We start from the raw sequence: 26,500 nt of genomic DNA, 5'->3' as shown, positions 1-26,500 counted from the left end.
TGACATTGCTTAAGGTAATACAAATAAAAATATTACAATTAATATATTTCCGTATTATATGCATAAACAAACAAATTCTAAAATATGCTAGATTTTTTCTACCACCATGCCAAGAGCACTGTGTTTTGCACTGTTTTCAGAAGTGTGTATTGACTGCTGTATATACATGTATTTAGTGTGTAATAACTGCTGTGTAGTGTTTAAGCATTGAGTGGCTTCGTGTGTCATCTGATAACATTGTTTTGAGTCGACTGTTTGCTTTTCAACGGTTTTGTGAATACAGCTTGAACTCTGGGGTTTGTGTTTTCTGTTTTGAGAAAAGGAGATGACATTTCAGGGAGTGTTTTAATAGTTCAGAATAGCTGTAACATACCATGCTGTGAACATCACTGTAGACACACACATGCTTAAATAGTGGGAGATGCGGAAGACGCATCACACACACACACACACACACACACACACACACACACACACACACACACACACACACACACACACATATACACACACACACTCTCTATCCTCTATCCATCCTTTATCCATCCTCCATCCATCCTCCATCCATCCTCTATCCATCCCTTATCTGTACCTTCATCTTGTCTGTCGTCCATCAAACCTCTGTCCATCCTCTCCATCTGCTCTCCATCCTTTATTTATCCTCTAGCTATCCTTTATCCATACTCCATCCATCCTTTATCCATTCTCTATCCATGATCTCCATCTGCTCTCCATCCTCCATCCATCCATTATCCATCCTCTATCCATCCTCCATCCATCCTCTATTCATCCCTTATCTGTACCTTCATCCCTGTCATCTTGTCTGTCGTCTATCCTCTATATTTCTTCCAGTCCAATCCTTGGAATAGTGGAGCACATCCAGACTCCGAAGGTTAGTCAAAATAAAGGTCTTAGGATTTATTAACTCAGAAAACAATAAAATAGAGAACTTCATCCATATCCCTGTCTCTCTCACTTACTCTCTGACTCACACACACACACACACACACACACACACACACACACACACACACACACACACACACTTTAGTCCACTACCACCACACTAACACACTAATGGTTCCATTCAACTTGTAGGAGCACAGCGAGGGTTTCAGACTCAACTCATAACATGAGCTCATGCAGAGCTGGAGTTAAACAGGTCGCTATGGTAATGGGAGCCTGGACACTCCATGGCACACCAACAGACCTGTCTGTGTATGAATCCTCCTGGAGCCTATGTGGAACACCCTAAAGTCTGTTGAGTCTCCTGACACTACTTTAAAAAACATGCTTCTGTATGGTGTGTGAATCTGAACCTAATCAACTAAATCTCACATCTTCTGAGCTCTCACAGTGAAATGCATTATAATGAAATAATAATACATTTCTGTGCACTATGAATGCAAATCTAATGTAATATTGATTGAGATTTTTAAAGATTTTCCTTGGTATGTTCCTGTTTCTATTCTCAAATGTATTCCCATGCATCACAGGGCTTGCATTCATCTTTTCTGGAAAACTCGCGATTTTCCGGTAGCTGGCAGTTATTCCGTGAGCTCTCACCTCCAGAATGGGACTCCAGCTGAGTACGGAGGAGCTCATGAAGACCATGCCATTCCGGGAGACCGTGGCGGGGGAGGCGTTGTCGATGTTGTGCGGCTCGAAGACGACCTTGCAGCTGGGGGCCATGGGAATGCGGTCGCCATTGGCCAGTGTCAGTGTGCGGTTGTCGTCCAGCACAGAGTTGAGGTTCTCGATCCATATGGCATCCACCGGGCCATCCAGCACGATCCAGATGTGTTCTCCTGGAACAGACCACGAAGTGACTCACCAAGAGAACATTTTAAAAAATCCAGGATTCTTTTTTTTTTTTTTTGACAGATTTAGGAATGAAGATTTAGGAACAATAATGAAGTTACCAGTAAGAGAGAGAGAGAGGAAAACATATAAAGAGAGACCAAGAGAAATGACAGCAAGAGAGACAGAGCGAGAGATAGAAACAAAAGAACAAAGGAAAGGGAAGAAAAAGAAAGGCAGAAACATGTACACCTAAAAGATGCAACATATGGGACGGTGCAGAGGAGGACAGGCTTAGGAACAGCATCACGCAGGAATTGTGATCACCGAAAGCAGATTTAGAAACATATTTAACATCAAAGCCTGGACTTAGCAGCCACCAGCACAGTGTGTATTTAGAGTGAGAGCATTTAGTCTACAGAGCTTTCATGCTGCATCTTCACATGCAGAAATATCCTCTTTCTATACGCCTTGGGCGGGTTCTGTCTGACATGAGCGTCAAGACAGCTCCATGTGCTTCTGGACAAACCCCACTCCTTTGTAGATGACCAGTTCCATTTGAAGCTTCACAGATCTTTCTTTTGCTTTTGTTTTTTTCCCAAGCCAGGAGGTGGCGGTGGTGTGTGTGTGTGTGTGGGGGGGGGGGATCACGGATGCCTCTGTTCTGTTGCAGTTGTTTGTGAAGAGCTTTGAGCAGAATTAGCAGTGTTCTCTGAACTAAATGAGGAAGCTGGTGGTCAAACAGCTCAGGCCTGAGATACTTACAGGAAAACACACTGAACCACACTCTGAATTTGGAAACAATTTGCATTTTAGTTCAACACTGCACACTTTGAACTTTACAAGGCTGAACTAGAAAGATTTTAATGACAGTGTTTTTAAAGATTGTACTAGCCTCCGGTGCTTCTGTATTTTCAGAGAAGAATCTTACTTAGGTAGAATAAAGAGCTGAAAAAGCGATTGTCTATGATATCTATTGCTTTTTTGCACGTGCACACACACACACACATACACACCTTTTTTAGCCCTCAGGGTCTTTCTCCAGAGAGTGGAGAATATGCCATCAGTCCAGTCATTGGTTGCTACATCAAGCCTGCCGAACATCTGGGGCGCTGTAATGGACTTGGGGTTCATTCGCATCTCTCGATGAGGCTGCCCACAGTCTGAATACACACACACACACACACACACACACACACACACACACACACACACACACACACACACACAAAGATTTATCTTGTGTTTATGTGTTGATTCAGTGATGATTGAATTTTAATTCATTTCCATGTTAACGATCGATGACTGTTTCTCACCAGTCATGGCCTTCATGAGGATGTGGATACAGGTGCTCTTCCCTGATCCACTGGGTCCTAGTGCCATCATTCCATGGCGCACTCTCTGGGTCTCAAAAAGCTGGATCACCTTCAGCCTCCAAGGAGGATGGTTGATCAGTCCAGCCTCTGTGACCTGGGCACCCGCATAAAAACACAAATTACAGCTTATAACGAAGAAAGTGGTAAAAGAAGTTCATAGGAGAAAATTTAAAAAAGCTAGACTAAAACACAGACAAATCTCCACAGATATTTGTTTTCTTTTGAAACTCATTTATTTTCTGCCTTTATTAGACTATGGCACGACAGGAGGATTCCCATGGCGACAGCGTGACCAGCCGTGACCAAGCTACTGCAGTGGTAATCTTACGCACTTGTGCGTCTATGGCAGCCTCCAGCTGGGGGTATCCGGCCTTGTCCAGCTGGATTCCAGGGAACAGGTCTTCGATCAAGCTGAGGAAGAGTGGCTCGTCCTCGTCAATCTTGCGGCAGAGAGACATGGACAACGACACGGATCAGCACGGTAATGGTTGACGAACCACAGGAGTAAAAAACAAGGTGCAGCCTCGGATGAGTTCAAAGTTCAACAAGAGGTCGGCTGTGTAGTCGCTTTGAAAGGAAAGCTCCCGCACATGAACGCTATCGCGCGCGGGGGGACGCGGCGCAGCGGGGGGACGCGACCCAGCTGTCCCAGGGACAGCCAGCGTGGCAGCATCTGTTTCTCAACCCTGGCACATTTAAGCTCGCCTCTGTCCTGCAGTGAGCATGCACCAAACCCCCCCGGAAGACAGCAGGACGCTTACGAGTTTGGACAGGTTCATGTCCCGGAGAACCCTCATGACGATGGTGGACTCCGTGTCACTGGGATTGGCTCGCTTGGCGGCACCGAGCGTTCGCAGGACAGACAGGATGTTCCTCAGGCCAAAGTCGTAGTGAACCTGATGGAATTCAGGGAGCAAACAGCACAGTAATTCCAAATGCGAAGGCAAAAAAAGCAAAGTTCATTACAGCAACGGACTACTAGGACGACCGAGCTTCAAGAACTTGGAATTGAATGATTGTATTAGACATATAGGTGCTACATTTAGTGCGCTGCATGTCAGTTAAGGTACATCACAGAAGCTAAGCGCCTTGGAAGAAAGAGAGCACCCCTTCTAGAAAGAGCTGCATGTTAAAAAATAAGCAAAAATGCAAGCTCAAATGATTTGAAATCCAAGCAATGGTGGACGTGACAATGTAAGCGGCCGCACCTGCTTGGAGAGCTGTTCCTCACAAAGCTTGTAGAGGGTGAAGAACTTCCTGGCGAGTTCAATGTTATCGATAAAGCCACAGCTGGCCAGCTTGACACGGATGATGATCTGCCGGTCGGGAACCATCATGGCCACAGAGCGGAAGTTGATCTTGAGGTTCTCTGGAAGCTCTTGACGGCCGGCATATCCAGGGTTCTACATGGATCAACCAAACAACATTGCTGGGAAATTTTACAGTCTGTGTGTGTGTGTGTGTGTGTGTGTGTGTGTGTATTAGGCCACATTAGGCCCAGGAAACTTATATATACACTTGTGTGTGTGTGTGTGTGTGTGTGTGTGTGTGTGTGTGTGTGTGTGTGTGTGTGTGTGTATGTATGTGTGAGTGTGTGTGTGTGTGAGTGTGTGTGTGAGTGTATGTGTGAGTGTGTGTGTGTGTGTGTGTGTGTGTGTGTGTATGTATGTGTGAGTGTGTATGTATGTGTGAGTGTGTGTGTGTGTATGTATGTGTGAGTGTGTGTGTGTGTGTGTGTGTGTGTGTGTGTGTGTGTGTGTGAGTGTGTGTGTGTGTATGTATGTGTGAGTGTGTGTGTGTGTGTGTGTGTGAGTGTGTGTGAGTGTGTGTGTGTGTGTGTGTGAGTGTGTGAGTGTGTGTGAGAGTGTGTGTGTGTGTGAGTGTGTGAGTGTGTGTGAGTGTGTGTGTGTGTGTGTGTGTGTGTGTGTGTGTGTGTGTGTGTGTGTGTGTGTGTGTGTGTGAGAGTGAGAGAGAGAGAGAGAGAGAGTGTGTGAAACTTCCTATTTGTCACACTTCAATGTCTTTTCTTGTGCTTTCAGGTTGAAGTCAAGGGCTAAAAGGTAGTTTTAAAATATACCACGAAAAACAAGCCTCTAAGAATAACACTGGCAGAATAAATAGATATGCTAACAACTTGTGCTGCGCTATATTTGATTCATTATAGATACACATTTATATAAAATTGATATTTTTATACATGTATTTTTTCATATTTATATTTGATATATTACAACATATTTGGCACAGCCTTTGTGTGTCCTGTTGTGCAGTTGGAAAATTGAGCCCTTGACCCCCTGCCATAATGCAATTCTCATTGCCTGTGTTTTCCATGGGGGAATGAACCCTCTGCCTCACACGACCCGCATGGAATAAAAACTCTCATTTATAAGTAATGAAATGCAGTGAGGGTGTTGGAAAGACAGAGCAGTTGCTGCGCTGGGACACAGATACACCTATTACATGGAATGAGCCTACGCAGAGCAAACATTCTTTTTCCGACTGGCGAACGTGCCCGGGATCTGGTGGGGGATGTGCGGTGGAGGGGCTGATGGGACTGACCATGGTGAGGAAGATGCCGAACTCTGGGTTCATCTCCACGGAGTCTCCGTCGGTGAAGACGAAGGTCTTGCGGCGTTCCTTCTTGCAGGTCAGCACGGTGGCGATCTGCTGCGCGGCCACAGACAGCACGGGGAGGTCGATGCGGTTGAACTCGTCGAAACAACCCCAGGAGCCCGACTGAGCGAGGCCTTCGCAAACGAAAAGCGTTAAAGAAATCCCTCGAAGTCCCCACTTTGCAAAGACAAACATACACTCTGATACACACAAACGCTGATAAGGAAGTGGCTAATAAACACGTAGCATGTCTTGCCTTTAAATATTCGTCCCAGGCCTCGGAAATCCATCTGGTCCGAGCAGTTGAAGACAACCACGTACTTTCCCAGACAGCGGCCCATGTCTTTGGTGGTCTCAGTCTTTCCTGTTCCAGCTGGCCCTGCTGGAGCACCCCCCATGCTCATGCCCAGAGCCTGGGCCAAGGTAATGTAGCACCTGAGCCGGAGATAAAACCGCACCACTGTCGCCTCAGTAGACATATGGGGGCTATGATTACGCAGACAAAACGGTTAACCCACATCTACAGTCATCGCAATGCATCCTTTTGGTAGCCTATACTGCGTTATATCCCACTATTTTGCTGCTGACTTGCTTGGGAAAAAATATGCAGCACTCATAGATCTTAGTTTATGCCGAAATATACCAACATGGAGTTGGACTGCTCAAGGAGACAAAACGAGCGTGCACGTGTGACATGATGAGGTCAGGAGCAAAGTGCAAGTGATGAACTCAAAGCATCAGAGATAAAGATCACAAAGTAAAGCCTCTGCCTGGCACATATGGCAGGAGCTTAGCACAGCCTGACAGGAAGGCCAGATCACATCACTGCGGAGCACTGCCACTTGTGGTGATTAAACAGAGGGGTGATAAATGAGGGACAGGTGAAGGAGATAACTCAATAAACCAGTGATTGGGACCAGGGAAGGCGAGGTGCACTGTGATTGGCGTGCGTGATCTTTGAGGGCTGGCTCGGTACCTGCTGGGGGGGTGACAGCATGTAGTTTTTGGAAACAATGTAATTTAAGCAGGTCTAGTACGGGGTGAAGAGAAACAGGTGTATTGGTCCCAGGGTCACCTGTCCGTGAGCGGCGTGATAACCAGTCTATCGGTGCAGCCGAGGAATTCATTTTGGTACACGAAGCCCACATCCGTGATGTTGATCAACAGCTTGTCCGAGTCCTCATTGAAGTAGAATCGACACTGCTTCAGCCATTCGAAGTCGGCAGGGCTTTTTACGTGCAAACGACACTGGACGGAGAAAAACAGAGACTCGCTGACCAAATATTTAGAAGAAATGATTACAAGTGATACCAACCATCAATGAACACTAGTGGCAGCCCAGTTATGGCTCAAAACCTTGACAGTGATAATCTCCCTAAGGAGTCTGATTACATTAAAAAGTGTTACAACGGTAAATGGTACACAGGGGTTTTTATTCAATGTTACTAAAAATTAGTGCTTGTGGATGATTGTGTGCCTTTAGGTTTCCAGATATATTTTCAGACTTCCAAGCCTTTGTTGGTAAACCAATGCAAAGGCCAAGCAATCAATCATGTGTACAGTCAGTATGCAAGCAGCAGAAACAAATCTGCATGATCAAAATCCAATAAATATATGAACTCAAACAAAAACATATGTCCTTGAGTAAGATCCAGAATACTGAAATGCAACTCTGAAAAACTCATTTCTTTGTGAAATTTGGAACTCAGTTCTAAAAGAGCAGGAGACGGGCCCATTTGACTGCTACTACAAAGTCTGTGCAAGATGAAACGTACATAACGCAGAACAGCTAATATGGCTTCTGTTCAAAACACTGAGGAGTGTCATGTTATATTTGAAATAGGACACGGGGTAATTCAGCTGGCAGTCACTAGCTAGAATGCTTTTTAGCTATTGTTTAGCTATAAAAACAAATGTTTATTTGGCAAAGGTTTTGAGGCTTCTGAGACCCCAATGCTCACGTACTTTCTTTTTCACACAGATCCTTCAGCTGGCAGATAGAAACAGAGTGGTGTGCAATACTACTTTGTGAATAGCACAGTAAAGAAAGGCTTGACAAAGAACCCAAAGTCTTTCACATCTAACACTGGATATAAATAATGCCAAAATGTTCTGAACTTTATTTCAAAAACTCCCACACTGAAATTCATGCATCTGGATCAGTTTCCATAGAAAGCCTGTGGTTTCAGAATCTAAATCTACTTTTATTTACTCACCAAGTCATCAAAGATGTCCCTCTGATGCACATGAATGGTGATTAGTGTTTCGTATTTGGTACGTTCCACTGTGTCCAGGTCCTTTGTGGTCATGTCAATGAGGGTATTGAGGAGCTCCAGAAAAGACTGGTTGGTTTTGGTCATGATTTTGCGGTCAAACCGAGCATTGGTTAAGGCCTCTTCTGAGTCCCTCGTCCAGATCATCTGGATGCCCAGCAAACCTACCTATGCAACAGAAGGGACATGATCTGGTTAAAATGGCCTAACGAACACTGCTTTTGCATCAGTGGGGAATTCATATACTCCACTTAAACATTTAAGATATTTTTTTGCAGAGGGTTCTTGAGTCATCCCAACACTTAAAGGGGCAGTTTGATGAAGAAAAAAAAATGCTTATAATGAAGATTAGCAGTCCCAGCACAAGATCAATTTTAGATAAATGATACCTTTAAGCACATAATTATAAAATTTCTGCAACTGACATGGCCTGTTTTTGTAGTTTAGGAACAATGCTATAATAGCTCACTTACTCTAACATACACTATTTACATTTATGCTTCCTTTAATTAGTGAAGTTAGTGATAGTTAGAGATGTCCATGCCATTGTCTTGAAAAATCCTGATTGGGAATTTGAGACAAAAATCATGGTTATTCCAATAATGTCACTGAGTTGTGGGTTTGTCCCTGAGTACCTGCGCAGGGAAGGACTCCAGGAAGTCAATAAGCTGGAAGGTAGAGTCTTGAATGGCCATGGCTGCCTGACGAATGATGAGATGCAAAGACCTCTGGGACTCCTTCAGGAGGGCGTTGAGCCACACCTCCACGTTGCCCTCAGCTGTCACTGGCTTGTCCAAGTCCACAGTTTCCCCCTCACGTGATGATATGGATAGGATTCGGTCATACATCTAGGACAAAGACATGCAGCAGTATTCCATATTTCCAAGATTTTCACCAAAAATCATCTGCTTGGTTTTGAAGAATATAGCAAAGCTGTCAGAGTATGGCCTAATCTTCTCTGACTCACTGCAAAAAGTTTGGTGGGTTTTGGAAACTATTGTTTGATGAGCAATATTTATGTGGACAAAAAAAAAAATACGATGCTAGAAGTGGCATTACCTTGTCATGAAAACGAACGGATTTGATATTGTCAAAGACGTTGAGCAGATGAGCCTGGATGGTGTGAGAGTCAGATGCCTGACCCAGGATCTCCAGCAGAGCTGGATCCGACACAAAGAAGAAACGCGGGAAGAGTAGCCGCTTCTTCTCCAGGTACCTTCAACCAAAACTGACAAGTTAGCACAGCCGACAGATGTGAAAACCACTAGTAATGAAAGAACTTGAATTAATCTGTAAGTTTCCACTAAAGTCTCCACACAGCAATGCCATGTAAAGGGCTGAATGCAGGGTGGGATATGTACCCAGTGAGAGATTTCTGGCAAATCTCTAGCTGCTCAAGAATATGAGGTAAGAGCTGGCCCATGGTCTCATCCCCCACACAGGACTGTATTACATTGGGCATCTCGTGGGCCCGGGTCATGATCTTCACCCAGGACTTATCGATGTTGGAGAAGCGCTTAGCCTCCTGGAGCACAGGAGGGGCAAAACAATCACTGACTAATCCATGAGCCAGAAAGTTTCACAGAAGCTTTAAAATGTTATGATCTTCGGGAATTCAGTAGACTTTCCTACAAAACCCTGCCAGGAGATTTGGATGTTTTGAACCTAAACCTGCTAATATGTATGCAATGGAATACCTCAGAAAAAGTAAGGGAACTAGGCACCTTAGGAAGCTGTTTGGCTATGTCTCCACCTACAAACACTGCCTCCAGGTAGAGCCAGAGATTCTGCACAGTCATCCAGTTCTCAATGATGTCTGTGGTGTTGGACAAATTTTGGACCCACTTCTGGATCTGAGCCTTGAATGGGGTGTTATACCTGAAGAAATAGTTTTTGTTAAGAAAGTTATTCAGTGTAATTTTCAGGTGCAAATGAGGCAAATGTGAAGAGAATGGGATTTTACATTCCATGTTATTTATACATATAATTTATATTTTTAAAAGACCCAGATGCTTGTTTAATTATGTTATTCAATATAGTCGGATAGTTTGTTACTGAATTGTTGTATTTGATGTTAACAAAGTCATGAGAGCATAAAAGTGCAGACATAGTATGCAGCCACAATTTGTGCAGTAATGTTGGCTGCTCTTTGATATGTGAGTAGGGGACACCTCAGCCATCAAAGTAAATCTGTTCCACATAACTATTTACTCTGCCAGGACACAGATCTTCAGTAACAAGGTTGGATTTAAACTCAGCAACCCAGTAGATTTCCAGGAACAGAGTTTGAACTGTACTCCACAGGGTGGTAAACTGAAATCTGTAGAGTGATAGATCAGAGCTGGAGCTATATACCACAGGGTGGTAGGTCTCTAAGACCAGGGCTGTAATTATACTCCACAGGGTGGTAGGTCTCCAAGACCAGGGCTGTAATTATACTCCACAGGGTGGTAGGTCTCCAAGACCAGGGCTGTAATTATACTCCACAGGGTGGTAGATCTCCAGGAGCAGAGCTGGAATTGAGACCTGCAGAGTGATTTACCTGTTGCTCATTAGAGAGCTTAGGACCATGAGGCTGTCCTCCATGTTGCTGGTGATCTCAGAGGTGCTGTCTCCACGCAGCAGCAGTTCACCACGGGTTTTGAACTGGGCAAAGGTGAAGGTCTTGTTGTCCCACTCGGCCATCACTTGCTTTAGCTTCTGCTCGATGTCTCGCTCTTTCACGGCACTAATACAGATGTCCTATTGCAATGTACAAGTAACATTACATCACCAAAAAGGGAAAAGCGGCAGGAGAAATTCTATGTAAACTATACATAGTTGCATAGAATGTGCCGAGACGTGAATGGACATGACATTAGAGGTTCTCCTAGATTCCCATTTTGGGTCATGAATAAGGTCATTACTGTTGGTAACTGAACATTTAAAGACTAAAATTCAAGGTCAAAAACTCAATATTTTATTGCCATGCCTACATGACATAGAAATTTGCCTTAGTGGGATCAACACAGACAAGATTCAATAGGAAAGAGTCAGTTAACATGGACTATCCACTCAAACACAAGATACTAAAATGACTATAGACTGGACTATATATAATGGTCTATATACTTAGTCATCATAATACAATAGGTATAGTGCCCCAATAATCCTCAATATTATCAATATGTCCTCAGTTTGAAATAGATGAAATTATTCAAGAGCTGTTCAGTTCTTAAAACTTCTTAAAGTTCTGCCAAGTTACCAGGAGGTTCATGCTTTCATGAGCCTTGAAACATTTAACAGCAAAACTCACAAGAAGCTATCATGAAAGAGAACACCAGACATTGCAGTGCGCCATGCTGAAAATGAATAATCTAGTCATCTACCAATATTTTATCGGGCTGGAAAAGAAGGTGGCAGAGTTGTGCAGAGATCAGGAAGAGATTTATTCTTCCTGATCTCAGAGACATCTCTAATTTCAGAGACAAGCACAGTACCAACACAGCAATGGCAAGAATGACCAACTTGATTCTGCTAGCAGAGCAGATATCCTCATCCTCAATGATCTTCAGCCATCTGGGCTGGTTTAAACCAGACCTGTCTAAATATAGTATGTGTATTTACATATACTATATGTGTGTAAACACACATGCACAAGTAAGTGTATGTATATATACTATATAAATATAGCATAGTATGTGTGTGCAGGCCCACCCCAGCAATGTTTTCCTTAAAGTTCCTTCTCTGAACCAGTGGTGTTTACTCTTTAACTGCTACCACTCAGACTAATCATACAGAAACATGGCTTTCATTTTTATTTATAGCTTGGTGAAATCCAAATGTACTTTTAGGCTAAATCACCAAGTGGGCAAGTAGACAAGTGGAAAAACGGACAAGTGGAAGCACATCACGTTCATCCTGCAAAAGCTTCATTGCTCCCTGTTACGTATGGAGTCAGGTTCAAGATTCCCCTTCTGACCTGCTAGTCTTTCCATAACTCAGCCCCAGTTAACTTAATCAACTGACTACAGCTTTACAGATCTGCACACTGCCTCCAATCTGCAGACTCTGATCACCTCGCCCACCCTGGACAGTAATGGACAGCTGGGGGCGGAGCTTTCTCTACTGTAGCTGCTAAACTGTGGAACTCTTCTCAAACCACCCACTGCTCTGATACTGTCACAGTATTTAAAAACCAAATTGTACACCCATCTGGCTTTTCACAGCTTTGCAGTTGTTTAGTAGAATCAACACTCCCAATGAAGCTTGCCATCTTAGCGTTTTGATTTACATATAATGATATATTTGACTGTATTAGTTTTTATATTAATATTTATATAAAGTACTTGCACTGTTTTATCGTTGATAGGTATATTATTAATCCATCTAACCTTCTGTCTAGTAATTATTTATAATTCTTCTTATTATTATTATTGTTATTATCATTAATAATAATAACAATGTCTTTGTTTGCACTATATGGGGAAAAGGTTAACATTGTCTCACAGAAAGTACACCTGCACTTTTTCATGCACTGAAATGTTACATATGCTGTTGTTTTAGACATACTTTCTCATTCAGGGAATAGTATCTTACAGATATTCTACAAAACCAGCTGAACATATCCTTTCTAAATCATCAGTTTTTCTGTGTTGTTGCCATGAGTTGGCCCTTAAGCAACATTCTCAACAATCTCACCACCATCTGTGATATAATTATTCGCTGTTTTTACTCAAACATTTTTCACATTTTAAGCATTTTTCCTGAACAACTTTACTAACTGTTACTAGCTATTTACTAGCTATTTAGTAAAGATCTACAGTTTAAATCTTCAGAGTGGCTTGCTAGCTGCTGTTTAGCCTTTAATGAAATGTACTATCAATGTACTGACTTTTAGTACATATGAATATGTGTCCTGTTATTTACATTAAACACCAGTGATTACAAGATTCAGAACCAAAATTAACCTGAAAACTACTTCTCTTCACAGACCTTACGTGACCCCCACATACAATGACGTGGCATTTTCGCATTATAACAGGGCCTGTGGCAGGTATGATGGCACTGATTTATTCTGCAGAATGAACTTTAACCTAAGACCCACTTCAATTTCCTCTTTGTACTTGAGGAGCGGAGCCTCCATGATGTTGCGCAGCTTGAAGGTGTCCGTCTCCACCTCGAAGGTGTGGCCTGTGACCTCAGTGATCCTCTTCCAGTGCCGTGTCATCATGGCCCGGTTGGCCATCAGCTCCAGTAGGGGGCAGCACTCACTGAACTCATCAATGGTTTTTTTCAGATCCAAAAAGGCCTGCCATTCTTTCAGGGCGCGGGGCAGCTTGCGGCACCTGCCGGGTGGACAGAAGGGAAAGAAATGCCGGATCACTGCTGATTGAGACAACCTGTCAACTATTTTACAGGGAGCAAGTGTTTGCTTTCCAAAAACAAAGGGATAATATTTGTCCTCAAAACCTTAATTTTTAAGTGAATCAGAAGTACTATGCTACATGTACAGGTACTATGCTAAGTCCGTTTTGAGCACCGGAGATTGAATACGTGTTAAGAGAAGGCTGTCTGATTACCCAGACTTGGGCAGAGAAATTGGAATCCCTTCCTACATTTATCATTTTCAATTCAACTTATTAATTACATGATTACCATAGAGAAACTGTGTTCCATTTCATAACACTCACCGGGTCTGGAAGTCCACGAGTTCATTGTTGATTCTTTCAATGTGGACGTCAGCCCAGAGGATGTCGTAATAGCTGTTGACGGTATCTATGACGTTGTTGTAGAGGCCGTAGAGCTTCTGGAGCAGAGAAAGCTGCTTCCGGATCTCCAACAGCTGAGGATGCTGGGTAACAGGCAGACCGAAGAGCTCCTCTCCCCCGGTGAAGGTGATGTATTTGCGGTAGAGGTTATCGAAACGGTTCTGCAGCAAAGACATGCTCGATAATAACCATGATTCTTTAGATGATTATCAATATTATGAGAGGGCAAACTAGTGCTATTCCTCATACTGCAAATGCCCTAAAACATAGTTTCACTGTAGGCAAGTTCTTAGCTATATAATAGTGAACATGTCCAGTAGATGGGTCAGTCCACTGTACCTGAAACATAATGAGTCTGTCACTTGCATCCTGTGGAGCCAGGCCAAGCACCATCGGACCATCCTAGGAACAAACAAAAAGGGGATTAATTGCCATGAAAGCTAGACAATATTGTACATTTACCAGACTAGTTTCTGTATGTTCTCCTTCATGGTTAGTTTGCCCTGCTTTTCAATCTTTCTGCTTACAACCACCCAGAGCATGAGCACACAGTACTTTTACTTATTTCACTCCATCATTTAACTGACACTTTTATCCGAAGTGACTTACAATTCTGACTGAACACAATTTGAGCAGTTGCAGGTTAAGGACCTTGCTCAGGGGCCCAAGAGTGGCAACTTGGCAGTGGTGGGGCTTGAACTGGCAGCGTTCTGATTACATGTCAAGTACCTTAACCACTGAGCAGGCTACCACTGAGCTCACCAGGGAAGCACAGTTAGAGCATGTTGCTAGCACTACCAAGGTCATGGGTTCAATTCCCAATGAGTGTGTGTACTGTCACCCTGGTAAATATGTAAGACTCTCCCAAATGCTTTAAAAGTAAATTTTCCACCTAGAATAGAAGAAACCAAAACCACATAAAGTGGCCTCAAGAGCCTCCAAAGCCCTGACCTTCTCATAGTCCTGGTAGAAGTGCTTGCAGTCGTCCACAAAGGTTCGCACGTTTGCGATCAGTTCCCCCCTGAAGTTGGGCTGCAGGGAGATAAGCTCATTTTGCACTTCAATGCTGCGCACTAGAAGCTTCTCCCATGCATAGCGCAGCGTGTCAACCTTCTCCATCTCTTCTTTGGCCACCAAGAGCTCGAACTTATGCAGCATGGCGTAGGACTCCTGCAGAGACAAGAATCCCAATCAGGCCAATTAAATGGCAGAAAAATACTGCCAGTGTGCTGTTGAAGCCTCGTGTAAAATTTCAGGTTGAATATAATATTGTAGCTCTTAGAGATTTTCTATGTAATGAGGTATAATTGTTGCTCAAGCCAATTAAAAATTGTTCAAAACACTATGTAACACAATCTCTTGTCTTCAGTGGACACTGAGCTTGTCTGACCTGAAAAGTCCTATTTCTGCAAAAGAGAGGTGTTGTTTTAAACATGAACAGGGTTTGAAGACCCATGAAGTCATGCATGAGGTAACGATATTATAAACATAATTTGCATGCTCTGAAATTTCTATGAATGATATGAACATGTAGTAAAACATCAGTGAAAATCAATAAAAACATGACATAGTTTTTCCCACTTCTAGAATTATCTATTGCAGAGTTTTGTTTACCTCAATGGGCACCACTTGGAAGTCTATGGCGATCTGATGTTCCTTGATCTCTTTGAGTGCTGCCATGGCAACACGAATGTCATCCAGGTCTTTGATCTGCCGGTTCAGCTTCTTGCTTGCCTCATCCACAAATGTAAAGATCTGCTCCATCTCAGTGCGGTACTTTCTGTTGCAGTGATGACCGAAGTCCACCATCCAGCTCTTAGTCTCAGCAGTAAGGGCCAGTTTCAGGTCGGCTGATAAAAGTGGGTAAATGCCATTACTTTCAAACCGACAATGCATTTTGCAGAGTTCAAAAAATCAAGATACAGTCTGTAACATAAAGCATTAAAAATGGGATGATTGTTATTTTCTAAACTCAAAACGCTAAAAATATTATAGCAAAAAAAAAAAAAAGGTTTTATTCCAAACTTAGTACTTCTGACTGGGATGGGACTGCATTAAGGTCTACATCAAACAGTGAGCTGCCCTATGTTTCGAGTTTTATTCTCCAACTTGCTTTATAGTGGCTGTTCGAAACTGGGATAGCACTTGAAATGGTGCTAGCAGTGATAGGATTAGGGCTGAGCCGTGTCCCGAGCCAGCCAGCCCGCCCACCAGCTAGGAAAGCTTACCAGTATAGAGTGCCAGGGCTCCCACAGTGATAAACTCAGGCTCGGCATTGATCTCACACTCCAGGTCCCGGTAGTACAGGATCTGAGACTCGAATTCTGACAGCAGAGCATTTCGCTGGGTGAGCCTGCGGATGGCACTCTCCCGGTCCTTCCTCCAGATGTGTTGGTATCGGTTGAAGCGGTCCAGGGTGCTCACCATCTCCTGTAGCAGGAAGAGCATCACTCCTGTCAAGCTCCTCATCACAGACACATTGCAGGCATCAAAAAGCAAGTCTAAGTGATTTAGTGAACTAAATACCTCCAGAGATGTAAAAAAACATTCACCCCTTTCAAACTCACGATTTATTTTCTTTTCTTCTACAGTCTTCCTGGCACAACAGTTGCTATGATTATCAATGATTTTATTATTTAAATAATTCAGCTGCATAAATGTGCAATCAGGAATGTCTAGCTGATAAAAAAACAAAACAAAATATGTACAGCCTTATTGTACAGTACAGTCAGGCCGCATGGTGATACTGAAAGTGCATGGAAACTAGGATCTCTGCAGTGTGGACACTTCTCTGCAGAATATTTACTGTTCACTGCAGTGTGTATACTGTTGACCACAGTGTGGACACTTATCTGTGCAATGTGGACACTTATCTGTGCAGTGCAGCTACTGTTCTCTGCAGTGTGTATACTGTTCTCTGCAGTGTGTATACTGATCTCTGCGGTGTGTATACTGTTCGTTGCGGTGTGTATACTGATCTCTGTGGTGTGGACACTGATCTCTGCAGTGTGGACACTGAACTCTGTGGTATGTATACTGATCTCTGCAGTGTGTATACTGATCTCTGCAGTGTGGACACTGATCTCTGTGGTGTGGACACTGATCTCTGTGGTGTGGACACTGATCTCTGCAGTGTGGACACTGATCTCTGCAGATAACAGCACCATACCTTCTTTGTGGAGTTGATGGAGGTGCTAAGCACAGACACCAGCTTGACGATCTCCTTGTTCTCCGAGACGCTTTTGTAATAGTTCTTGACTTGGAGTGGAATGGCCTGGTTTGCTGAAGCCGAGATGTCAGAACTGCTGCTATCTAACAAATCGAAACAACCATCTCTCATTTTTAGATTTACGTTGCCCTTCTTTGACTATGTGTTTAAGTGCTGCTAGTTTGAACCAAAAAATAAAAACTATGAACTATGAGGAGAGGGAGGTTTTCGAGTAAACAATAAATCTCAGTTTCCTGATTTAAAGTAAAACTTTGGAGAGACCTTCTTAATCTGTCTTGGGGGGGTGGGGGGTGAGTGTAGCTGAGAACCACAGAGCTAGGGTTTGGGTTACTGCACATGGAAAAACGCTGCTGTATTCCTGTATCCAGATCAGTCTCACAGGACAGGAAGTGGCAGTCTACATCATGGGAAGGTCATTACTGATCTTACATAAGACATCAGTGCGATGAGAACTGCTATCAGTTTCTATGGACATTTTCAACTTTTGATCTGTTCCACCTGCGTTAATTGTTTTGCAACAGTTGATAGGAGTTGTAGCTCTGTAAGCAGCTATTATGAATGGCACTTCCAGTCTGACCTTGGATCAGCCCTGCTGGAGTACGCAACAAGATGACATACCGGCGAAACTGCGGTGCGTGGTCTGGCTCTCCTCCGAGTCGCTGTCTGTGCCATCCTGCCTCAGCGTCGCCAGGCGCCTCTCACTCATCTTCCTCTGGGGCAGCACAAAGCAGATGAGACAGATATCGAACCTTTAGTTTATTACCACCTTCAGTCATGTCCGAGACCCATTTCATGCTTCGTAAGTTAAGGAGGAGTGGGTCTACCCCACTGGTACCCTCTATGAACTTCTAATCCCAGAAAGTGCATTACATGGATATGTCAGAATTAGATTCAGTGGCTAAAGAGGACCTTTCTAGATTATGGTAGGCTGGCTAACTTAATATCCAGCTTTGACAACTAGGCTACATATCTAGAATGAATAACACTGTGTATTCTTTGAAGTGAAGATAGACTACAAATAATTCCTCTGATGAAACTCTGACCTGGTAAGGGTGGGCTTTCTCTCACTACCGAGCCATGGACAGGTCTAGCTCTCTGACCCTGCCCCCTCCTCTTAGGGGTCATAAAAACCCCAGCTCTTACCAGCTTGGTAAGGTAATAGTACTTCAAGGAACTGTGACCATAAAATCCTTCAGATTCAAACCCTTACCAGGACAACCGATTTTTCTCATTCCACAGATCTATATGTTTTGCTTTCCCACAGAATCACAAAGTAACAACTTGTAATTTAACCCACTATGATTTCAAATGGTAATCAGCCCTTAATGTACGGCTATATTAATGTAATCTAATGTAATTGTGATGTTTGCTCCTATTATTTCTGCCCATTGTTTCATTATTCTGTTCATTAGCTGTTCTTTATTAATTTGCATTATTCAGCCTGATCAGTTCATTTTTATGTTGCTTACTGCATGTTTATTGTAAACAAATTGTTAACCATTCCTAATTGTGTTTCCTAGAAATCATATATGAACGAATTAGACAAGGTGTATTAAAGACAGGAACTTCTAGGAAAGAAATTAAGATGATTATGCAATTGCTCCACAAATCCAAGGGTTTGATTCTTAGTTTTACAAATGTAATTCTAAGACCATAAGGTAGAAATTCATAGTAAAAGTATGATTGTCTTGGTTTTAATTGATTCATGGTGGATCTTACTGGAGTGTCCTACGGGAATTCTTTTCCTCCCATCATGAAAACAACTTTTTTTTGCTCAAACTTTTTGTTTGAGTCAATAGATTCTTGCTAAGTGGTTAGAAAGATGCAAATCTCATGTCAAACACAGACTGAAGACCCATCTATTGTGAAATATTGAAATGACCACTGACCCTGCTCTTATCTAACTGAAACTAGTACTTATGGGTAGGGTATTTTTATTGTACTGATGTTGACTAAAACTCTAGTACTTATTGTTTAAGATAGAGCTTATGTATTTTGCACTTCTAGACATCAGCATTGATCCCTGTATTTCAACAGTATTCTAGTTCATTGGTATTTACTTTTACAGCATTTAGCTGACACTTTTATCCAAAGCAACTTGAGCAATTGAGGGTTAAAGGCCTTGCTCAGGGCTCAGTGGCAGCCTAGCTGTGATTGGGCTTGAACTGGCAACCTTCTGATTATTAGTCAAGTACCTTAACCACTGAATAAATGACAAAGCACTTTTGTAAGTTGCTCTGGATAAGAGTGTCTACTAAATGTATTAAATTAGATAACTCTAAATTAGATAACTCTAAATTAGATAACTCTTTCCTCCCCTGTGCAGTGCAGCCTCCTCAGTCCAATAATTAGTTCTCCCAGCAGATGTTTCGCAACAGTTTTCCCTGTTTCTCTTGAGTCTTCCGGTTATACGTTTAATCACGTTCTTTCCCTCCAAATCTGGAGGGAATGTGGTTAATACATTTTCTTTGTTGGTCGTTCTTTCTTGGATAAGTAGACTGGCTTGTCCTTCTCACAGGTTACTTGAAAACTTGTTTTCCTTTAGTTCATATTTTCTCTTTCTCTTATTAGCAGTTAGCTACTTTGGTTTGCCACAAATCATTAGGATTAACTGGTTAGTTATGATGTTATGTCTGTTTACAATAGATATCCTAGTGAACTCCATTAGTAGAATCTTAGGCAAAGATTTTCATGCATGGTTTTCTGTCTCTGTTTACACAATAAACATACATTAGTTATTACGTCTGTGAGTCAAGAGGGATATTCTAATGTTTGTTAGACAAGAAATAATCACATATTGAACTGGTGACTTTCATGAGTTGATACTGAATTATTAAATCATTAATAAATGAGTTAAAATTGATACATTGGCACACCAGTTAACCTTATCAACTGTGACTGACAATTTACTAAAGTGTTAAAACTGCTACATCATGTTGATATAGCTACACTAACACACCATTATGACCAATAGATGATTTTTTGTCATTTGCGTTCTACCCATGAAAACAGAAGGGGATCAATTGATGTTACCTTGGAGATTCTCTCTTTGCTCCACTGACCAACTCCCTTGCTGACACTGACGACACACTCCACCGCTTTGTTCAGGGCTTGCTGGACCTCGTCCAGCCCTGGAACCACAATGACGTTGGGGATGGACAGACACACTCCAGCTCTGAAGATGGGCTGCTGACTGCTGCCCTTTTGCCTGTTGGGAGAGTCGGCCTCTGCTGCAGAGTGCCGTGAGAAATGGACTTCAGTGTTGTGGAAGTATTGGGATAGCATCTCCACTGGCATCAGTTCAAAGGCCCCAAGCCTATGGAGATCCAAGCCCAGTCTAATTCACATGGCTGGGATATGTTTGTGGGATCATGTAAATGATTATTTTCCAAAACAGCTTTCGTCTGGAAAACTTTCATATATTTTTTTTTAATTCTGCGCTATTGTGTGCGTAGGCAATAGCACAAAATTTAAAAAAGCATGATTTGTTAGTGGACATAATTGCATATTGCAGCCTTCTATGATAGAATTGTTTCACAATAACGATTAACCAACAATATTCTACAACTCGACTACTGCACACAATAAAACCCAATGAGGAATACTTCAAGCCACTTGCTGTCTATAAATGTATGTCGGTAAACCCACAATCTCCCAATGACCCTTTTCAGCAGCTTACATATTCCTGTCCAACCAACTTGGACAGGAAGTACCATCACTGACCCAGGAAGTGCATGAGCGAGGAGGCGTGGATGCGCCTGCGCAGGGCCTCCAGCGTGTTGCGGGTCAGGCGCAGTAGCGCATCTATGTTCCGGTGATTGAAGTACGACAGCAGCTCCTTGGCCTCTTCCTCCATCACCTCCGACATATCCCTCTTCTTCCTCTTCCTCGCCAGCGGAGACAAAGGCCCAATGCTGGGTGCCAGGGTGTTACGAGAAAACACTCGGCCCTCTGATCTGTTCTCATCCTCTCCTGGAGACAGGACGCAGAGCTCAAAATAAAATACATCATACACCAAGTACATATTTTCGCCACCTCGAAAACGCGCTGTAGTGGTCACTAATGCTCATCAATCCTTGCTTTCGTATTTTAAAGAGAAGGCTTGGGACAGGGTCTACCAGGCCTCACCGTCGCGGTCCTCTGCCCTGCTCTCAGCTGCGCTCCCGCGTTCCATCTCGCTCTCCTCCTCCTTCTGCTCGGAATCCAGCAGCATGTTGATCAGCTCGTTGGCCGCCTCCTCAACCAGGGAGCTCTTCATGTGCAGCAGCTGCGCCCCCTTAATGCAGAGCTCCTGTGCCAACACCATACGGCCCCGCGTCAGTTCGTTTAGCCTCCGGCACCAAAACACACGGCACGATTAGAAAATGCTTCGCACCATGCAAGGAATACGCAGGAGCAATAGACAATGGAACAGTTTGGTGTAAATGTAATACATGCTTTTTATTGGTTGATGACTAAAGGTTGGAGAAGCAAGGCATTCCTGCAAACGTGTACTGAGAAGTCTGCTGAGAGGTCTACTGAGAGGTCTAACTGAGAAGTCTGCTGAGAGGTCTGCTGAGAGTTCTTTTGAGAGGTCTAACTGAGAAGTCTGCTGAGAGGTCTACTGAGAGGTCTACTGAGAGGTCTACTGAGAAATCTACTGAGAGGTCTACTGAGAGGTCTAACTGAGAAGTCTGCTGAGAGGTCTACTGAGAGGTCTACTGAGAAATCTACTGAGAGGTCTACTGAGAGGTCTGCAGAAAGGTAGGGGAGATGGGGGTGTAGAAGCCTGCAGCTGTTTCAGGCATGCCTTGGTGGTCTGCACAAATTCCTCGCATGTGGCAGGCTCGTCCTCGGGCAGAGCGCACAGCACGGTGCTGCTCATCTCGTGCAGGACAGCGTCGATCCGGAACTGCACCAGGTCATTGGCCCGGTCCAAGAGCAGCTCCAGATCCCCTGCACTCAGTCAGAGGAGAGTAAGGATGTGAGCCAGACAGATGGCCATATTTGCTTCCCTATTAGAACTTGTTCTGTCAGCTGAATTAAACATCAAATGAGCTGAGGTATGAAATGTTTTCAAACAGTTCTTTGGTTTAACCAGGGAAAAGGTTACTTATAGATTCATACTAATTTCTGAGGCAACTACAAGGGATATCCAAAGATCTGGGTTACCAGTGTGCCAAAGTGTAATATGTGTAATAGGTCAAGTAATGAGAAGTGCCTTGAGTAATGCGTCACACTGCCAGCTGCACAAGTCAGAGCTGTGTGCCATGCTGAGTGCGCTGTGCAGCCTAGCTGGCGGAGCGGTTCGTTACCCAGTGCGGTGCTGATGTGGCTGAGGTACTTGTCGATGTTCAGAGAGGCCCAGCTGAGGGAGGTGAGACCTGGCAGAATGGCCTCGTCCACTCTGGCCACGTGCGGGGCGAGGAGCGACTCGAAAGCAGGCTGGATCTTTGCCCGCACCCTGGTGTTCTCCGACAGTGCCATCTAAGAGGAGTGTATGACGTGGACATGGTACATGTATACTGCAGTCCCAACAGGGTTCAGGGTTCGTGGTCTTTGCGATACCGATGGTTACATTGGCAATAGTGCTAGGCTAGAAGCAAGGACGTCACTAAAGCTCTACAGAACGATAGTGAATAGTAGAGGCGTCAATAGAGATTTGTGAAGGTGGTCTAATTGTGGTTCAGGTTTCAGGGCTGTTGTATATCGACAACACCTCTCTCAGGTCCTAGTGCCCCTTAACTCTGTATATTGTGAATTTGGAGACACAGTGGCATGGTTGAATAAATTAAAATTAATGAGAATGCATGCTTATTTTGGGGGGGGCTAAAGAACATTTAGGAGTGGCTCTAGCTCCCCTAAAACAGGCCTAACGACATCCATGCCTAGCAGCCTGACGTGTACTACTGTTTTTTTGTTTCTGATGACAAATACACTCCATCTGCTTTGAGCTCTTTCTCTTAAATAGATTTTACACCTTGCTTTTAAAAAAAGAAAAAAGAGAACATGCAGACCAACACGACCTGAAGTTTGTTGTAGTTCTTTTTGAGCAGCTCCTGCTTCTGCCTCAAGACAGCGGCAAACGGCGGAATCTCCAGACCCATCCGGCTCATGCACTCCGTCTCGCGGATCTGAGTCAGGATCTGGGGGTCAAAGTTGACGTATAGCTCCATGGTGTCTGGACACTTGACCAGCAGAGAGGCTTGGAGACCAATTCTTGCCATCTCGATCTAGACACAGAGGGATTGCAGACTCTTACCTGCATGTGACGGTTTCAGAGAGGTTATGTTTACCTTAGCTATATTCCACAATCTATTTCTTAGTGATTGCATTCAAAATGAAGCATCACAAAAAAGAAAATGTAATAACATACAAAAATGTAAATAATCAAAGATAAAAAATTTAACTCATTCTGGAAAAAAAATAACTTTATATAAATAAAAACTCAGAGCGAGCAAACACTGGTTGGCCATGAGGTGCCGCCTCAAACTGACATGGGTTTAGCAAATTGAGACATTGGTCCAGCCCTATGTCAACCATAGCTGACTTCCTTTAAGAGCCAACCTGTGACATCCAGCCTCGGTGGTATAGCACCTCGAACTCCAGAAGCACTTTGGCCACTCGGTTGTAGTTGCGTATGATGTGCTTGGCCTCAGGAGTGTTAAGGATGCCCCGATGTTCCTGGATAAGTTGCATGGGATCCTGGATTCGTCGGTACAGCTGCCGGGCCCAGAGGATCCTCCCTGCAATGGGTGGGAGGTCTCGGGCAACGGGCGTATCTATCTTCTGCTTGGAGTAGATGCGCGACACCATTTCGATGTCACGACCATAGTTCTGCAAGATCTTCTGATACTTTTCACTGATGCCCAGGTCTGGGATGCAGAGTCTGGAAAATGTAAATTCAAGGAGACGACAGAAGGTGCTTCATGTCAGATCTGGTTAGTGTTTGGTTCCCAAGAACAAACAGGACTTTCCTGATTGGGAGCCTCAAACTGGGTATGGTCAGATGATTCCTTATGTTATTCATGTAATAACATTATACCTTACCTTTCAAATTTCTTAAGAACATTCAAAGCTCTCTCCGTGCTCTGAATTTTGTCAAATGTGTTGTCCATGAAGGTTCTGAGCTGATTCTAAAACCAAATGGCATAGAGTTATGAAAGGATCCATTCACAAATTGCTGCCATAACATTACAATGGAAGTCGTGTTTGCTGAGATAGTCACATGCAGTTCAGCTGTCTGTTTACAAAACTCCTCGTAGTCCTGATCAAAGTCGGTCTTCCTCTGGTCCAGGAAGTTGTACTGCTTCCTTTTCATCGTCAACACAATAGCCTGGAAAATGACCAGAGGTATTTCACGCCATGCCCACAGTACATATGCCTGGTATGGCTAAGGTTGTGACTTGCTCATCAGTCTAACAGCACTGCAGGGTAATTCCTGCGCGTTGTTGATGAGGAGAAAAACTCACAAAGAGCGACTTCAACACTAAGAGCTCAGCACTTTACACAGTCGGAAGGGCTTGTGAGCTTGGTTACTCTGTGCAATAATCATCTGCCAATGATATGGACAAAAGTAAAACATTTAAGCCTCAATATGTTATATGTATGCTTTATTAATTAACCATTCTTGTCAATGGAGTCCAAAGAGTGTTACTCAAACTGCCTTAAATTCCTGAATGAGACTTTGTTTGATAATGGGATCGTGCTCAATCTGGGCTCCAGGGTCACATGCAGTCACTCTGAAGCCCCAGTGTGACAGAGATGAGCACTGAGGAACTGACCTTCACAAAGCTGAAGCACATGCTTGAGAAAACTGTAATTGCTCAGAAGCACAACTTAGTATGAAATATTCATCGTCTGTTACAAGCTGTCAACTTTTGCAAAGGACAGGTGTTAGTAATAGACCTTTATCGGTGTTTGTTCAATTATTCAACACCCCTGGAGCAAAATGTACAGTGCATTTCAAGGTACCTCTGCAACTTTGTTTCCATGGACACTGAAACAAAATGGGCTGGAGAAGGAATGAACTCTACAGCTTGATGGGGCAATGAAATGAATGCTAATGACCCAAAGGTTACATGATGTTATAACTGAGTCCCAGTGGTTTGTCCTTTTAGGTAGAGCTGGACATGCAGGGATACATGCATGAGGTATATGATGGGGCATGCACTACATTTAGAGACCAATAGAACGCCATCCTGTTGCTCTGGTTACCTCCCATTTTCCTTGCATGTCCACGGTCTGTTCACAGGGGGCAGTAGAGAGTACAAATGTTTAGAATTAGCTGCTATGCTTAAATGGAGAAAGGGCATAAAAGTTAAATCGTGGATGCCAGTCTCTTTGTAAAGGCCCTCAGTCTTTATGTAACATTTTTAAAATACATGAGCGATTAGTGCACAGCATTGTTCTTTACAGTTCATTACAGGCTTAAACTCAAGGAGGATAAATCCCCTGGTATGCATGTGCAAAGTGTGTGCAATATATAGTGCATTTAGCTTAACTTAAAAATGAAAAGAACACACATATCTTTTAACAAGCCTGTCCAGGAAGACAATGTAGCTAAAATGCTGCACGACATATCAACATTTCAAAGATTCCAAAAGTCTTTCATTCAAAAGATATATCAAAAGCAAATCTTTGCAGACCACTATCAAAGATTTCTCATCCGTGCCAATCTGAAAGGAGCCGGCGAACCTTTCTCAAACACCATAAAGGTAGTACCTGAAATCTGGTTGCCATGGTTTCTAGGCCCTCAATTTTGGAGTCTTGCAGGGTGGAATATGTGTTGATGGTGCTGAACATGGCGAGGATTTTACTGAGGCGTCTCTGGAACGTGTCAAACTTGCCGAAGATGTACATCTCGCTGAAGTCGAACTGCCGTTCCGAGGGACTCTGCTCCAGCTTCTGCTTTGTTTGGTGGAAATATTTCTGGTATTCCTGAGGAAGGACATTACTTTGAAAAGGAACACCTTGAACCTTGAAAACAGATTCTGACATGGATACAGAGATAATGAAAAAAGCTAACAGCCACCAATCAGCATGCTGTAATTTGCATAATGGCATTTGAGGGCTAGCAGGTACATTTAATTTCCATCATTCATTTGTTCCTTTACAGAATCCCATTTTCCCATTAAGACTGTGAAAATGGATAAGGGGTATTTTACTCTCTAACACTTATTAAAGGCCATGTAGCAATTATATTACAAAACTGGAAGCAAACTGAAATAAGGACAGCTGTAATTTTGGGGGGATAAAAGAAACTGATCCTGGGTCAGCATATATAAAAAATAAAATAAAAATACCTGGTTTAAACGAATGGCTGCTCTGAGCTTCTCCGCTACCACATCCTGAGGCTGGTCCCATATTGTGGCTGAACCATTTTTGGTAATGTAGGCTTTGCAGGCTGTTATCATTTGATTTGTGACCTTGAGGGAAGAAGGATACATATACACAAAACGACCTGGAATCAGCCTGGGC

General features: G+C 43.3%; 1 protein-coding gene across 5 annotated transcripts in view; it reads right to left on the bottom strand.

Moving 5' to 3' along the window:
- dnah5 (dynein, axonemal, heavy chain 5) overlaps positions 1-26,500 on the bottom strand; it is an 83,807-nt gene that overhangs the window by 42,996 nt on the left and 14,311 nt on the right. For 4 of the 5 annotated variants that reach the window (XM_081696278.1, XM_081696275.1, XM_081696277.1 and 1 more), the window contains 35 exons: positions 26,326-26,448; positions 25,745-25,960; positions 25,238-25,264; positions 24,249-24,356; positions 24,071-24,156; positions 23,588-23,909; positions 23,047-23,253; positions 22,336-22,507; positions 21,831-21,976; positions 21,170-21,332; positions 20,765-21,013; positions 20,075-20,271; positions 17,660-17,753; positions 16,982-17,124; positions 16,041-16,242; positions 15,427-15,662; positions 14,764-14,982; positions 14,152-14,214; positions 13,735-13,973; positions 13,149-13,389; positions 10,605-10,804; positions 9,787-9,940; positions 9,424-9,587; positions 9,122-9,278; positions 8,698-8,910; positions 8,006-8,230; positions 6,865-7,037; positions 6,046-6,224; positions 5,736-5,923; positions 4,385-4,579; positions 3,938-4,072; positions 3,509-3,616; positions 3,117-3,270; positions 2,817-2,963; positions 1,567-1,808 (listed from right to left, as the gene is read on the bottom strand). In XM_081696278.1, coding sequence (XP_081552404.1) covers positions 1,567-1,808; positions 2,817-2,963; positions 3,117-3,270; positions 3,509-3,616; positions 3,938-4,072; positions 4,385-4,579; positions 5,736-5,923; positions 6,046-6,224; positions 6,865-7,037; positions 8,006-8,230; positions 8,698-8,910; positions 9,122-9,278; positions 9,424-9,587; positions 9,787-9,940; positions 10,605-10,804; positions 13,149-13,389; positions 13,735-13,973; positions 14,152-14,214; positions 14,764-14,982; positions 15,427-15,662; positions 16,041-16,242; positions 16,982-17,124; positions 17,660-17,753; positions 20,075-20,271; positions 20,765-21,013; positions 21,170-21,332; positions 21,831-21,976; positions 22,336-22,507; positions 23,047-23,253; positions 23,588-23,909; positions 24,071-24,156; positions 24,249-24,356; positions 25,238-25,264; positions 25,745-25,960; positions 26,326-26,448 — 6,087 coding nt within the window. The remainder of the gene's footprint in view (positions 1-1,566; positions 1,809-2,816; positions 2,964-3,116; positions 3,271-3,508; positions 3,617-3,937; positions 4,073-4,384; positions 4,580-5,735; positions 5,924-6,045; positions 6,225-6,864; positions 7,038-8,005; positions 8,231-8,697; positions 8,911-9,121; positions 9,279-9,423; positions 9,588-9,786; positions 9,941-10,604; positions 10,805-13,148; positions 13,390-13,734; positions 13,974-14,151; positions 14,215-14,763; positions 14,983-15,426; positions 15,663-16,040; positions 16,243-16,981; positions 17,125-17,659; positions 17,754-20,074; positions 20,272-20,764; positions 21,014-21,169; positions 21,333-21,830; positions 21,977-22,335; positions 22,508-23,046; positions 23,254-23,587; positions 23,910-24,070; positions 24,157-24,248; positions 24,357-25,237; positions 25,265-25,744; positions 25,961-26,325; positions 26,449-26,500) is intronic. The other variant, XM_081696276.1, reaches the window with a different exon arrangement.

The sequence above is a fragment of the Electrophorus electricus genome, chromosome 14 (assembly GCF_041902795.1).
Source record: "Electrophorus electricus isolate QZ-2024a chromosome 14, ASM4190279v1, whole genome shotgun sequence".
In the NCBI taxonomy this organism is placed as follows: Eukaryota; Metazoa; Chordata; class Actinopteri; order Gymnotiformes; family Gymnotidae; genus Electrophorus; species Electrophorus electricus.
Note: the sequence above shows the minus strand (reverse complement) of the source record. Positions and strands in the feature narration are given on the sequence as shown.